The sequence below is a fragment of the Phaseolus vulgaris genome, chromosome 1, assembly GCF_051622355.1.
Source record: "Phaseolus vulgaris cultivar YP4 chromosome 1, ASM5162235v1, whole genome shotgun sequence".
In the NCBI taxonomy this organism is placed as follows: Eukaryota; Viridiplantae; Streptophyta; class Magnoliopsida; order Fabales; family Fabaceae; genus Phaseolus; species Phaseolus vulgaris.
The window spans coordinates 3,248,064-3,263,377 of record NC_143498.1 but is presented as its reverse complement, the minus strand read 5'-3'; the positions used below and the strand labels follow the sequence as shown (position 1 = coordinate 3,263,377).

Genomic DNA, 15,314 nt, shown 5'->3' with positions numbered 1-15,314 from the left:
GCGGTGCAGCCCCTTCTGCCCTCCCCCCTAAAACTGAAAAAAACCTAAAAAACCAAAAATAATATTTTTTTCAGTTTCTCCGCCGTCAACAACCACCGTTCTTGTCTCCGGCGACCCTATCACTATCTTTTATCCCTATCACTTACTTACACGGAAGAAGAAGAAGAAGCAAAGCGAATTACGAAAAAAACTATTCCAAAAAAATTTTCCGAAGCGGTTAGGGTTTAGTTTTCTATCAGTTTTTTTCGTGTATCCATTCTGCCTGTTTGTGAGATGGCGCAGATTCAGGCACAGCAGCACCAGAGTCCAGTCTCGGCTCCTCCAAATGGCGTCGCTCCGGCGCCCAACGCGAACCAGTTCGTGACGACCTCGCTGTACGTCGGCGATCTTGACCAGAATGTCAACGACTCGCAGCTCTACGATCTGTTCAACCAGGTCGGGCAAGTCGTTTCTGTTCGCGTCTGCAGGGACCTGACCACTCGTCGTTCACTCGGTTACGGTTATGTCAATTACAGTAACCCTCAGGATGGTTCGTTTCCTCACATTCTCTTAATTTTTCATTTTTCTTATGCTTTTGTGTTGGAAATGAAAGTTGTGGTTGTTTATCTGGTTTTCTGTTTGGAATCCTCAGCGGCGAGGGCATTGGATGTGCTGAATTTCACTCCACTGAACAACAAATCTATTAGGATCATGTATTCTCATCGGGATCCTAGTATTCGGAAGAGTGGCACTGCGAATATTTTTATCAAGGTATGTTGATAAAAAATGGTTTTGCAGTGACAGCGTCGTTTCGCGACTTACTCTGTGGAGTTAGTCTTTTAGAATTTGTTAATGTTTGCAATTAGTTCTTACATTTACTGAATTTGTAATTAATTAGCTGGAGTGAAGTGTTAATACTTAGAGGTGTTTTAGACGTTCGGCTAATATTAGCCCTTTTGGTACTTGGAACACTAAATCATTTATTGGAAAAGAAATAATCATTAGATTTTGGTATTTCTATTGTCTCAAATGTTTTTTTAAACACCGCTTTCGTTTAATTGCTTAAGAGTAATGATTGATATTGGTTAAGCCTCTTTGATTATAATTCGTAGCTTAAATAGGACTAGTTCAATGATTACGGAGCCGTTTGTTTATATTTGATGGAGTGTTTTTCAATTTGCCTTGTGTAAGCAAATAATGAAATTACAAAGCATTAATAAGATGCTTTAGCTGTGTTGCATATACTAACTAGGAGATTATGTGAAGACAGCATGGCGTTTTTGTAATTCGAAGTGAAAATAGTTGTTTTCTTTTACCAAACAGACCTTAAGTTTTTTATTTGCCTAGTTTATTGTGACTATTGGCTGGGCATTGAAGTTATTTTGTGTTGATGTATCTTGACGTGTTGATATTGGTTGTGCAGAATTTGGATAAGGCTATTGACCACAAGGCCTTACATGATACTTTTTCTTCTTTTGGACACATTCTTTCTTGCAAAATAGCAACAGATGCTTCTGGCCTGTCTAAAGGTTATGGTTTTGTTCAATTTGACAATGAAGAGGCTGCACAGAATGCTATAGACAAGTTAAATGGCATGCTGATCAATGATAAGCAGGTCTATGTAGGACATTTCCTGCGAAAGCAGGATAGAGATAATGCTCTCAGTAAGACAAAATTCAATAATGTCTATGTGAAAAACCTATCAGATTCAACCACAGATGAAGAGTTGAAGAAAGTTTTTGGAGAATATGGTACCATTACTAGTGCTGTAGTAATGAGAGATGCGGATGGTAAATCTAAGTGTTTTGGTTTCGTCAATTTTGAAAACCCAGACGATGCTGCCAAAGCTGTTGAGGGGCTTAATGGGAAGAAATTTGATGAGAAGGAGTGGTATGTTGGAAAAGCCCAGAAAAAATCTGAGCGTGAACTTGAATTGAAAGGAAGATTTGAGCAGAGTATAAAGGAAGCTGCTGACAAATTTCAGGGTGTGAACTTGTATCTCAAGAACTTGGATGATACGCTCAGTGATGAAAATCTTAGAGATATGTTTGCTGAGTATGGTACAATATCTTCGTACAAGGTGTGTAAATGTGATTCCTTTGCTGATGTTTTTTATGGTCAGATCATCTGTATTGGTCGCAGACTTGAACATTGCTTGTTATTTAATCTTTTTCTAGGTAATGCGTGACCCAAACGGAATTAGTAGAGGATCGGGATTTGTTGCATTTTCAACTCCTGAAGAGGCATCTCGTGCTGTTAGTACCCAACCCCATACATTTAGTATACTTTGTATGCTAATATTATTTTCTAATACATGTTTTGTTACTTGTAGCTTGCTGAGATGAATGGTAAAATGATTGCTGGAAAACCTCTGTATGTTGCCCTGGCACAGAGAAAAGAAGAGAGAAGAGCAAGGTTACAGGTAACATTGTGTCTGAAGTTTGTTTTTTTCTTCCCAAGTGCACCGATGAAATTTTAGCACTGAAATTCTTATATTTTTGTTGATGAAAAGGATACATATCTGAGTATGCTTTTGTGTTCTTTTTTTCTTCTTTTATTTAATAAATAAACCTAATTTGGTTACCATAATTCTCCTGCCCATAGGAAAAAACATGTGAATAGGAACTTGAAACTATTTTTTCAATATATTATTGTGTGGTTGATAGTGTTTAGAGGCAGGCTTTAGGTGCCAAGGTTAAGTGAGAGAAGGAGCCATCAAATCCCATTTACTGGTTGAGGTACTACCCCTCAGTGGTGTCTGTGCTGATCTTGAGTGTATTTTTCCACTTTCACTTAAGTGTAACACAAATTCCCGATTGTCGGTTATTTTCTTGACAATTCCCAGTCCTTATAGTCAGCTGGTTTTGGTTTAGATGTTAGAATAACTGCCAAGGCTTGGAATAAACAATGTCTCTGCTATAGAAAAAAAAAAGTTATGTTCAATTATATTTTTAAGTGTTACATTTTCTTTAACAATCATGTACCCTTTTATTAAATTTACTCTAATGTGCCACCCTTAAAACTGTACATCTGTTTCAATGCTGCGCTTCTAAATTTGGATTATTCCTTTTCTGTTCTCTATTTCTCTCTTTGTGATTGTATTTTGTTGAAATATCTTGCTTTTATCTGTTAACATTTAAATTTTAAGTTATACTTCTCTTTTACATTTTGATCCTGTGTCATTATTTTAAGTCTTGTCTTTTCTTATGAGTTTTTAACACGTACAAATCGATCTTTCATAGCTTATACAGCAATGCATAAATTCATAAAAATTACTGTATATCAATATTAGCAACTATAATTAGAATTGCTGTATGTTCTGCAAATTATAATATTAATGGGAATGAATTTTAATTTTATTTTTTCACTATGATTACTGATTTCATGCAGGCACAATTTTCACAGATGAGGCCTGTTGCAATTACGCCATCTGTGGCACCCCGAATGCCTCTCTATCCTCCTGGTGCTCCTGGTATAGGACAACAATTTATGTATGGGCAAGGACCCCCCACCATGATTCCACCCCAAGTAATTGTTGCCTTTTTTACATCCATAATTTCTACTTTAGTTGTGTAATGCATTAGAAAATGTCTTCATATATGTTGGATCAAGTATTACTTTTATGTAATATCTCAGTTATCTGGGTGAAGGTATTTTTCTTTGTTCTAGTTATACCACATATACTACTTATCATCTTGCCATGGATATAATTTGACATTTAGGCTAGTTTGATCAATTTAGACTGAGAAATAACTGTAACCATCCCTCCAAATATAAATGCAGGCTGGATTTGGTTACCAGCAGCAACTAGTTCCTGGAATGAGGCCCGGTGGTGGTCCAATGCCTAGCTTCTTTGTTCCTCTGGTTCAGCAGGGGCAACAAGGGCAGCGTCCAGGCGGTCGCCGTGGAGCAGGTCCTGTGCAACAACCTCAACAGCCGTTGCCAATGATGCAGCAGCAGGTCTGCTCTCACACAATGGCATGCTTTTGGCATGTTTTCTATTTTATTTTCTTACCTTATCTGTATGCATGATGATGAGTTCTCTTAATTTGTCCTTTAGATGCTTCCAAGGGGACGAGTCTATCGTTACCCTCCTGGCCGCAACATGCAAGATGTCCCACTTCAAGGTGTAGCTGGTGGGATGATGTCAGTCCCCTATGACATGGGGGGTCTCCCAATCCGTGATTCTGTGGGACAGCCAATGCCTATTCAAGCTTTGGCTACTGCCCTTGCCAATGCTCCACCTGAACAGCAGAGGACTGTAAGATATGTTTCATGCTATTCTTCGATGATAACATAACCTTAGATCTATTATTCTGTTGTAATGTTGTTCTAAATTTTTATCATGAATATTTTTGTAGATGCTGGGTGAAGCTTTATACCCGCTTGTGGATCAGCTGGAACATGACGCAGCAGCAAAGGTCACTGGCATGCTTTTGGAGATGGATCAGCCTGAAGTCCTTCATCTGATTGAGTCACCGGATGCTCTGAAGGCCAAAGTTGCTGAAGCCATGGATGTACTGAGAAATGTTGCTCAACAGCAAACCAACCCTGCTGATCAACTTGCCTCTCTCTCTCTCAATGACAATCTCGTGTCTTAGATTCCTTCGCTCTTTTTACAGGAATCTGCACTTGAGTTTTTGCTTTCCCTAAACCCCCCTCTTTATTTTGAGGTCTTAGATATTTTGTTCTAGCCAGTACTAAGGAAGCTTGTCGTTTTCTCCGGTACTTTTGCTTTCAGTTTTCTTTTCGTTTCTGGATTGCTAGGAGTAGCATAACTTGTTGGATTTATTAGTTTATGCATTTCTGGTATTTTTTGTCGTTTGCATTAAATTGTTTTCTGAATTTCTTTACTCCTTTTAATTCTTTTTGAGCCATTTGTCTTCGTCGAAACGTGGAATTAAAACTAATAACACAAGGACAATTTTTGTATTAAAAAGAATTTAAAGTAATTTTTTGACTTTTGAAACTTGAAAATGAATCCAATGTTATTGTAGTTGGAGTTCTTCGATTGATTGTTATTCTTGGTTTTAAATGCCTTGAGGGTGATTTTAATTTAGTTAGTAACTACAACTTTTAGAGAACCTAAGTTTAGTATTCACCTTTCTTCAATGTTTCATAGGCAAAGGAACTGTGAATTTATTTGCTATTTTTATTTGTGGTAAAACTATTTTTTAATTCAAACTTTTCAATGATATGTGGTGAAAACGAAAGCTATAGAGTATAAATAACTGAAAAGTAGCAATTTATTTAAAATTCTTTCTTCATTTTTATTCCATACCTATACCTATATAATAGAAGAATTGTAAGTTCTAAAAGCGTTAAGAATTAAATAATGAACAAATAATAAGCAAAAACTATAATTTTATACTAGAAAATTAACTGAATCTCTTGAGGCTATTAAAATATTTTTTTCTAAACTATCAGAGTTTTTTTCAACTTTAGAATTAAACTAGTTTATATAAAAAAAAATATGGTTTCATTTTTTGGCAGTTGAATGTAGTTATTCATATATTGAAATGCATTATTGAAATAATTTTTTAACAAATGAATTTGCAACTTATATTTAATTTATTGATAAAAAATATTTAAAACTTCATCTAATGGATTATTAGGTAAATAGTTTTATTTTTCAACTTTAATAATAATTTAAATACTGCACTAATAAAAAAAAGGAGTATGTGTTGACTATTTTAATTTAATTGTAATTATATTGTTGGTATTCTTGTTGCAAGAGTTAAAAATGAAGCAATAAATATTTTATTGTGTCCTTCTTACCTTAATCCTATTGATATACTCTTACATTTTTTGTTTATTTATTTTCTTAAAAAAATAATTTTCTAATATCTTTTAAGAAATTAATTAATTTAGTTGATACCACTGATATCTTTTAAATTACTTATAACATTAATAAACATACTTCGTTCAAATCTTTTTACTGATCTTAATTTCTTTCTTCATTAATAATTTATTGCTTTAATTTTCATTGGTTATGTATGTGAATACTCAAATCAAGGTATCCAAAATGTTCTTAACAAAAAGATAAAGTTAAACTCCTAAAAAGCCCAAAACATTAATGTATCATTCTCCTTCTAATAACCAACAACAAAAATTTGGACACAAATATATATTTTTTAATATTTTTTATTCTATTTATTAATATCACCATGAAAATGCCTTCTAATTAATTAAGATAATTCATTTCATAACTCTTTTAATTTTAGCATCAACTTCCAAGGATGTTTTAGAAAAATTTATTTTAAAATACAATTTATTTTTAATTAATATACAGGTTAATACACAAGTATTTAAACAAACTGCTTTCCAGCTTGAGCACCTTATGTGTAATTTTCTTGTTATATTTTATAAGACTATTTTCTATTTTTTTATATTTTTATTATTTCTCTTATGCCTATTAAAGAATTCAGTTTTAAAAATAAAAACTGCACCACTATTATTCTCTCTAACATTAATTATTTAGGTAAAAAGCAATTAAGTGAAATAAAAAAAAAATTTAGTCCAATAATGTTAAAGATAGTTAAATAGTTTGGAAAATAATATAATTAATTAAATTAACCAACTTTTTATTTTATTTTAACAAAATAAAATAATCAACTTGTATATTACATTTTCAACGTTGAGACTTACATGGTGAGTTTCTTAAATTTAAGCAACATTAGTTAATCTTTCTCACCCTTCAAAATAAGTAACACGAAATTGCATTCCTTGAATGAGTTGCTTAAATAACAAACCTATTGCCTAAAATGTACCCAAAAAATAAATCACTCACAAGAATTTAATATAATTTCAATTAAACATTGGATTTTTCACGTTAACAGTGCAATTTAGATTTTTTATTATAAATATGGACAATTAATAAAAAAACATGTTTAAACCTTAATCCTAATAGAAAATGTAAACTAAAAACTTCAAATACAAAAAATATTAAAAATATAAAAACTTTCACTATTACTTTTAGGTTTTCTGTTAAAAATCATGATTTTTTCTACTAATAAAATAATTATGAAATATCCTAATTGTATAATTTTTCATTTCTATATCACAATAAATATACATATCTAAACTAATTAAATAAAGGATATAATTGAAAAAAAAAATTAATATTGTTCAACTTTAACAACGGACATATAAAAAAATCCCTGTAAAAATTTGATAATTAAGAGTTTTGAATTATTTTTTTTCTTGTGTAATGAGTAAACAGATTTTATTCGAATACCCGGTGAAATTGGGTTGGTAATTCCGGTCAACATATAAGTTAACGACTTTTTATAATACAGCTAATATATAATTAACATTAATTATAAATCATTAACTGTTAAAACTCTCAGACTTAATGAAGAGAATATGCGTTGATACGGACACGCATGCAACGCGGCAACGTAGCGCAAAATGCTAAGCAGTGTCGCAGAAAAAGTGGCATTATCCGTACATATGACACGTGCCAACGCATCATTGGCTATTAATCTACACCTGCATGACCAGGCTGCAGCAGATTCCTCCCCGCGGTGAAAACAGAGAAAAAACCCGGAAGTCGTTGACCACGTGCTCCGCAGTCACACGACGCATGATGGTTGCGCCACTGATATGAGGCTGCTGCGAATAATGATACCATCACCCCGCTCCACCGTGGACAACAAAAATGGCGTCGTCACAGCCAATGAACTTGCGCCATGTCCCACACTGACAGTAACCGGCGAGAGAGTGATAAAAAAGCTTGCATAACACGATTCATTCTGAATCTCTCTACAAAACCACACTCACTCTCTTTCTCTTCGTTCTTTCTCCCATTTCATAAATCCTCCTTAAACCCTAACACTCTCAATCTCAATCTCATTCTTATGATTAATGGAAGACCAACCGAACGATGCACTACCTCCTGGTTACCGGTTCTACCCGTCCGAAGAGGTTCTCATCCGCTATTACTTAACCAAGAAGAACGAGAACCGGGCGGGGGGGTTCAACGGTTCTGATTTGATCAAGGAACTGAACCTGTACGATCACGACCCCTTCGAATTACCGGACGCTGCGTGCTTTCCGTACGGTTACCGAGGGAGGAAGAAGCATTGGTTCTGTTACACTGTTAAAGAGACCAAACGCGGAACCAGAAAGGTCAAAAGCGGGTTCTGGCTCCGGAAGGGAAGGGTTCGGGAAATTCGCGATAACGGTGGGATTGGAAACGCTGTTTTAGGCACCAGGTCGCGTTTCGTTTTCTACGTCGGGAATTCGCTGAAAAACGCTACCAGAACGGATTGGATTTTGTACGAGTACGCGTTGGTTGACCAAATTCTGGTACGGATTCACGATTGATTCAAATCACACCAGTTCCTCAAATAGTTAGTGTGCTTTTGGATGAGCAATTGAAATTGATTTTAATGTGATTAGATTTATGCTTGCATTTTAATTATTTCAGCTCTATAAATTTAGAACATCTAACAAATTCTCAGTTTAAAATTCAGTATGTGCTTATTTACCTAAATTCAAGTTATACTGATACTCCATTGTGGTTTTGGATCATCTGAGGTGAGTCCAAACGAGCTATTGATTGATGTAACGATTTTGATTTTTGTGAGTGCAGGCTTCGCTCGTGCTCTGTCGTGTGGTGAATAAGCTTCATCATAAGAATAGTCCGTCGGAAATTGGTCGCAGTTGTTGTGCTGAAGAGAGTGCCGCTGTGGCGGTGCGTCACGTTGGTGTTCAGCATGATGGATGCGTGGGAGGTGATGTTGATGAAGTTCAGGTGCGTGATGATGGCTTTGTTAATAGAGAGACTGAAGCTGCTGAGAATCCAATTAGGTGTGGTGGTGAACATGATCATGCTGCACCTGTTTCAGTTGCTCAGGGAAGTCAACCGGTGAGAAATCTAACTCTGATTTGATAAGTTGTCCTGTGCTTTCGCAAATTGCATGACTTAGGAAGCTTACCGTACATGTTAGAATGTCACATAAGAACGTAACATATGGTTCTATTTCAGTGAAGAACTTCAATACAGTTTCTTAGGTGGTGTTGGCATTGTTATCTAATCAGAGATTGGAGTCTTAGCTCAGTTGTTGACCTTTACTGAAGTTTTTATGCAAACTAATATTTTACGGACGTTAAACTTCAATTATGGTTAGAGAACAACACCTAGAGTATCTATAGGGCTGCGTTTATGTTTATTTAGTTTTTGGCATATTGTAAAAATATATCAAAACATGATTACAAAGAGTGGAACTTTTTCTTTTTTATAGAACAGGATTGAACCATTGCACTTTGTATTAATATGTGTTATGTCTCAACGTTAAATAGTACCTCGGTAAGAAGTTATTGTTTGGGCTTATTTGTGTTTCATTTTTGTTACCGTGCATCTTAGAAAGTAGATTTAGGCGTGAATCAATATTACAGATGACTTATGAGATGAGGTTTATACTCACTCATATACCATAATTTGATCGTATCTCTAGTTGATATAAGATTTTCAACACAATAGTTTTCAATAAATTTTGTTAAATAGACTCTAATACCATCTTAGAAAGTGGATTTAGGTCTAACTCAACTCTATACAACTCACTTATAAGATGAGTTTTGCGCCCATTTATATACTATAATTTGTTATATCTTTAGTGGATGTATGATCTCCATAATGAGCACTATGTATGACTTTCTATTGGAAGGCTTTGAGTGTTGGTAGTCATTTGCATTGCAGTCATTTGAATTATTTTTATTTTGCAGTTGTCAGTCGCAAACATCAGCAGTGGCCTGAAAAGTGTAGTCAGAATTAGGGTATCAGTATAGGGAGTCACTCAAAATATTTGTTGCATTGCAAATACTATTTTTTTAAAGAAAAATTGGAAAATTTTCAACTCATTCATGTGATGGTTTAGATGGCATTTGCATGCATATTTTGCCATCAACATAACTTTTTCTGTTAGAGGTAACATCTTAAATTTTTAATTCTTTTATCACGGCATGTCCCTAAAACTACAAATGTGTCACTATGCTCTTGGATACTCGAAATACGTATGTGTATTTTGTTTCATTTAAGTTTATGTAAAAGTGGAGTTATCTACTCCTCTGAAGGTGGAGAACGCATGTACTGGTTAACAGAAAGCTCTGCATGTGCCAATTGACTAGTTGACGCTATTGCTTGTTATTCCATCATTGCTTAAAACTTGTCCTATTTATTTATTCATTTGTTCATGTTTTAGCATATTCTCCCTTGTACCTTTTTTCTTTTCATAGTGGAGAAAAGAATTTTTCTATAGTATTAAATTCTTTTGTTTGCTATTGTGGTTATCAGGTTCAGGAAAGACTTTCTGGACTTCCCTCTGGCAGTGGATTGTTCATTGAAGCCGTGACATCTCATCAACATATGCTTTCCATTCTAGAGGAGGATTTCATAGAATTGAATGATATTGTATGAATTGGTTGGTTTTAAGAGATAATGTGAATTCTAATCCAGCTATCAGGAGTATTTGTCACCTGAAACAATTGTATTCGGAATGGATAACTGTCTCAGCTAAAGGAGAGACAGGTTTATGATACTGATTAGCTGTTGTTCGACTCAAATGAAGAAACATACGGTCAGAGGGGATTGCGGCAAATGTCATGGAATGATCTCTTCGCATGTTAAGGTAGTTACTTTAGATCTTTGTATGTTACACTCTTGAGCCCTACTTGAGGAAATATTCAGCGGATCTTCTTTGTTTTGGGCATGCAGATTTTTTTCCTCTGCCTACTACTGAAAGGCAATTGGCTCCAGAGCGATAGAGTTAGAGTTAGATATTGGTATTGGTAATTGGATTATGCAATTTACACTAGTATGCCATGAGCAACTTCACCGTACCTCATGCTTTCATTGCTACCTTGAATGAACGACCCGTTCATATTTAAATTATATTAGCATTCCTGGGACCATCAGAATTTCCTATCTACACCTTAGTAGCAGGGCCTATTCGTAACTCTCTGTGGTACTTTATTTTTCCTATCTTGTTCAAGAGGCAAATCCGATGAACTCCAAATTGTAAGTGTTACAGCATAATGATAGTTATGAATTGCCTTGATCTTCTATTTACTTCTGTGGTTAAGCTGACTAATTTTATGATTTTCAGGGTTTTTATGTCTAGATAAATTTCTCTATAAGTTTTTCTATAAAACTAAAATTAGTTTACACATTAATTGAAAAACAGCTATCATAGAAGTTAATATGAAAAAAGTTTTATAAATTAGCTTATGTATAAGCTATTATGAAGAAACCTATTTCATATTTTATTTTATTTTTCTTCTTCTTTTATAAGTATTTATAGAGACTTTATTCAGATTGGTACGCTGCAATCTGGTACTATGGCATATATATGGTGGTTTTTGACAATTGGATCTGTGTAGTTTCTGTAAATAACAATGATGTCTGTGCCTTTTTGTGTGGGTCTGCCACTAGTGGTATCAAATTACGTTAGTGTATTTGGGGGAGGATTTGCACTTGTTTACTGCATTTTCATTTGTATTTTATGTAACTGATTTTATCGCAACTTGTGTGGTGTTACTTCTGTTTTTGAAATCCAGTTGTATTCCCTTCTTTTGGCTAAAAGTTTGAGCTTGGCACTTAAAAGGCATCTGAATCGGTTTAAATTGTACTTGATTTCTATTTGCCATGAAAAAAGTTCCAAAAACTAAGAACCAATGATCATTTATCTATTGAATGTTGTTTTCTGCTGTGTCTGACATTATTGTGTGCGAGATCAATGCACGTTCAGTGAATTTAATACGGTCCCAGTTAAAAATCATGACTCTTTTGAGTGGGTCTGACGTAAAATTTATCCAATGACAAAGAATACTCTATATTGTAAATGTAAAGAGTGTTCTGTTAGCTGTATCGACATAGGAAAAGTGTAGGTTATATCTGTTGTGCTTTTATTTGCATTTAAAATACTGGAAGCTCATAGTATTTGGTTTGCGATGTGAATTGTGTGCTACCCTTTAACTTCAAGTCTCATACAAAGATTTCAGAAAGTTCATGATTCCTGAGACCCATTCCTCCGTAAATATGATGCTATTTAAAAATTTAAACACATATCGTTGAGCTTCAGTGAAGATGTCAACAAAATTGGGCATACTTTGAGTGTTGGACCGAGGAATTATATTTTGCAGCAGTTATTCTTTCTTTTACCCAAAGCATAGGGCGTTGCGTGCGCCTGTCAAGTTTGGCACCACCTATGCAGAAGTAACTTTTTTTGGGTGACTCGACTTAATCCAAAAAAAGTCTCATTGTTTGATCAGATTGATCAGCTTATTTGCGTGAATACTGCCAATGATAGCTTGATCCGTGACCCAGTGAAGCAATTCACTGGTTGTAATGCATGGTTGTAGGGTTGTAGTGCCTTCTATTTTGTTCTGCTTAAACAACACTCCGCCAAAGTTGTTCACGGGTCCAGTTCACACTAAGGATGCATGGTTTTTGCAGTACCCCTTCCCCCAAAACAAAAAATAATAATTGTAGTACAAGAACACACTACCTAGGAAAAGCTTCTATAGTTTGCCCCAAATTTTTGTTAGAATTTCAATTGCTCTTATCTGATGCTTAGAAGTGATTATAGTAATAAATATATTTAATTTGAGTCCCATCTTGTTTGTGCTTCCCGAGAAAGCCAACAAATAAGGGTGGTTGCCTTGTATTTTCAGGTACTTATATACCCCTCTTGTATTTTTAGTCAACAAAATTAGCTGGCCTCTAACACTATCTTTTGGGATCATTCTACCATGCCATTTTCTTCCTATTTCAAATGCTATTTAGAGGCACTGCTTGACGTACATCGAGTTTATTTAATATTTATTATTTATGAAATAGGTCAAGCCAAAACTTTCTTTAAAATTTAGTTGAAAAAGTTAAATGCCATTTATAAAATTTTAATCCTAATAAGTAAATTTATTCAAATAAATACAAATAATGCAATCATAACATTATTGCTTAGTCTTGTACAATTAATTTTATAAAAAAATTGAATGCAATGCTGTGAGATTAGATGTTTGTTGAATTCAAAATGCTTAAGCATATTAGTATCACCTTAGTATCGATGAAATTTGGATTAAATATCTTAATACAGATTTTGTATTCAGGTGTGAATAATATAAATAAGAGAAAATATTTCACTATAAGTTTAGGCTAATTAGTTATGTAAGCATAATATTTTTAATGAGTCTTATTAAAAAAACTTTTAAAAAAAAGACGGTTAAAAGGGTGCATCTTTCCTTAATCCAACTTCTCTTAACCAAAAAAAAACTTTAAAGTTATGTCAAGTCTTAAAGATTTGCAGAAAGTAAATTTGAGCCTTTATCTCAAAAACTAGGTTAGACTCATCTTGCATAGTGATTGTTCAATTCCACTTTAAAGAGTCTAACTAAGATACATTTAGTCTAATTTAATAAAACGTGAATGAGAAACTGTTTTTGTCCCAAAGTTATTTTCATAACAAAAAAGTATAATTTGACCTTTTAGCGTGAAGAGAAATTTGAATATTTTAGAATAAATTAACTAATATTTAATGAATCATTTTTAGTATATGACTCTGAATGATTTTGATTATTGTAAATGATTTCGTGTATTAAAATTTCACATATGGTAAATTATTTTTCTTTGTGTTTTTTATGAAATTAGAATTTTAATTTTAGTTTCTGTAAAATTAAATTTTATTAGTCACTACAAAATTTAAAGTTTGATTTCTCATAAAATATTAAATTTATTTTCAATATAAATTATTTTAATACTTTTGCAGACTATCACTAGTAAAAAAATCCAATTGCATCACACTTTTTGCTCAAGACCTAAAAAAAGTGTGATGACATTATTGGTGTGTTCAACGTTAATGAAAGATTATAATTTGATTTTCTCACATAAGTCACTTTGGTTTTCTCTTCATTTCCATAACTCCACCAAATGAACATAATAGACTGGACCCACGTGTAAATATGTTGAAATCAATAATCTCAAGTCACTTTTTAAGTTAACTTATAATTTTGTCTCAAATAATTTCAAATCTTCTTTCTTAAACAATAAATCGGTTCATGCAAACAAAGCTTTAGAAATATAAAAGTAGGTAGATTTCAACAAATTCATTTTATTATTATTATTATAATTATTTTTTTACTAGTATTTGTAAGCATTTTAAAATATAAGTGATATAATTAATAGAACACCTGGCCGAATTGATTGGGATCATGCTGAGGCTGAGATATTGTTCTTTCTAAATGAATAGTAATAAAAAAACTTTAAGATATCACCACATGCAAATATTTAACAATGAAGTATAAAAACCAAAGAAACTAATAACAAGTAAAGTGATTTTCTTTAACAATATGTTATTGAATTAAACTCTTTAATTAATAACATAATTCAATTATATTTTAATTTTATTATTGAATATTTAATAAACAAAACATAGTTCTATAAAAAACTGATAACAAGATAGATGTTATTATTTAAACTCTTTAATTAATAATGTGTATTATACATTGAGTTGTTGACTAGTCATGTTGAGTTTGAAATCATCTTGAAAAACTAAAACGACAAATAAATTTAGATAACAATTAAAAATTAATTAATACTCTAATTAGTCTAATTAGTTTCTACTGTTAAAATGAAATTAACTTAAAAAGTCATGACAATGTAGGATTAATAAGAATAATGTTCTCACTCATATCTATATTTATATTTAGGCAAGTGTTACATAGTGAAATGTAATTTTTATACAATATTTATTGTTTTGATTTATGAATACTAACTTGAATGTTGGATAATCTTTTGTCGATACTTTCTCCATTTCGACAAAGATTGTACAAGTGACAAAACCGACAAAACCTTAAAAGTGATCAAGACAAGGATTTCAAGATTAACAAGATAAAAAAAAACAATCTCAGTCTATAAAAGAGGATAACATAAAACAATTATATCTCAATTTTTTATTTTTTTATAAAAACTTTCATGTTGGGCATCACTATGCTAGTTGACATCTCAATTAGGCTGACACCTAAAGTAACAACAATCATTTGTCATCACATGAAAAAAGTATTATTAAAAACAAAATACAAAAATATGGAGATTAGACCAAAACTCATATGTTAACAAAAACAATACATATGTAGACTATACCTATTAATAAAGAATTCTAAGAAGAGACTAGATGAAAATGAAAGAATTCTCTATAAATAAATAATAAATTAGTCAACTTATCAGCACACGCATCCCCTTAACCAAAAATATGAATAACCTTAAAGATTTCATGTTTGAATATTTAATAAAATGTATAGTTACATTTTATCGTAATTAACAATTAAAAAAATTGGCC

The 15,314-nt window shown here is 32.9% G+C and overlaps 2 protein-coding genes across 4 annotated transcripts; both read left to right on the top strand.

The window, feature by feature from the left end:
- On the top strand, positions 1-4,812 carry LOC137816511 (polyadenylate-binding protein 2). Of its 2 annotated transcripts, none has more exons than XM_068619677.2 (9): positions 1-529; positions 632-750; positions 1,403-2,059; positions 2,157-2,234; positions 2,312-2,401; positions 3,385-3,507; positions 3,763-3,939; positions 4,040-4,240; positions 4,341-4,812. In XM_068619677.2, exons 1-9 carry the CDS (start codon positions 274-276, stop codon positions 4,578-4,580), a joined length of 1,941 nt encoding a protein of 646 aa, XP_068475778.1. In that variant the 5' UTR covers positions 1-273; the 3' UTR covers positions 4,581-4,812. The 2 variants fall into 2 exon arrangements, with proteins under 2 accessions (XP_068475778.1, XP_068475777.1); XM_068619676.2 differs by having other exon boundaries at positions 3,370-3,507.
- A 2,732-nt stretch (positions 4,813-7,544) lies between these two features.
- LOC137816510 (NAC domain-containing protein 71) lies at positions 7,545-11,050 on the top strand. Of its 2 annotated transcripts, XR_011081818.1 has the most exons (4): positions 7,550-8,289; positions 8,576-8,851; positions 10,277-10,610; positions 10,697-11,050. XR_011081818.1 is itself a non-coding variant. In XM_068619675.1 (3 exons), the coding sequence occupies exons 1-3, from the start codon at positions 7,846-7,848 to the stop codon at positions 10,397-10,399; spliced, it is 843 nt and encodes a 280-aa protein (XP_068475776.1). In that variant the 5' UTR covers positions 7,545-7,845; the 3' UTR covers positions 10,400-11,050. The 2 variants fall into 2 exon arrangements, 1 of the variants encoding a protein (XP_068475776.1); XM_068619675.1 differs by having other exon boundaries at positions 7,545-8,289; positions 10,277-11,050.
- The last annotated feature ends 4,264 nt before the right edge of the window (positions 11,051-15,314 follow it).

Bases quoted from the DNA above. Each gene is read 5' to 3' on its own strand.
- LOC137816510 (XM_068619675.1), top strand. From the start codon at position 7,846: ATGGAAGACCAACCGAACGATGCACTACCTCCTGGTTACCGGTTCTAC. The intron at 8,290-8,575 runs GTACGGATTCAC...TTGTGAGTGCAG, and splicing joins CGTTGGTTGACCAAATTCTG to GCTTCGCTCGTGCTCTGTCG. The intron at 8,852-10,276 runs GTGAGAAATCTA...TGTGGTTATCAG, and splicing joins TTGCTCAGGGAAGTCAACCG to GTTCAGGAAAGACTTTCTGG.
- LOC137816511 (XM_068619676.2), top strand. From the start codon at position 274: ATGGCGCAGATTCAGGCACAGCAGCACCAGAGTCCAGTCTCGGCTCCT. The intron at 530-631 runs GTTCGTTTCCTC...TGGAATCCTCAG, and splicing joins TTACAGTAACCCTCAGGATG to CGGCGAGGGCATTGGATGTG. The intron at 4,241-4,340 runs GTAAGATATGTT...ATATTTTTGTAG, and splicing joins CACCTGAACAGCAGAGGACT to ATGCTGGGTGAAGCTTTATA.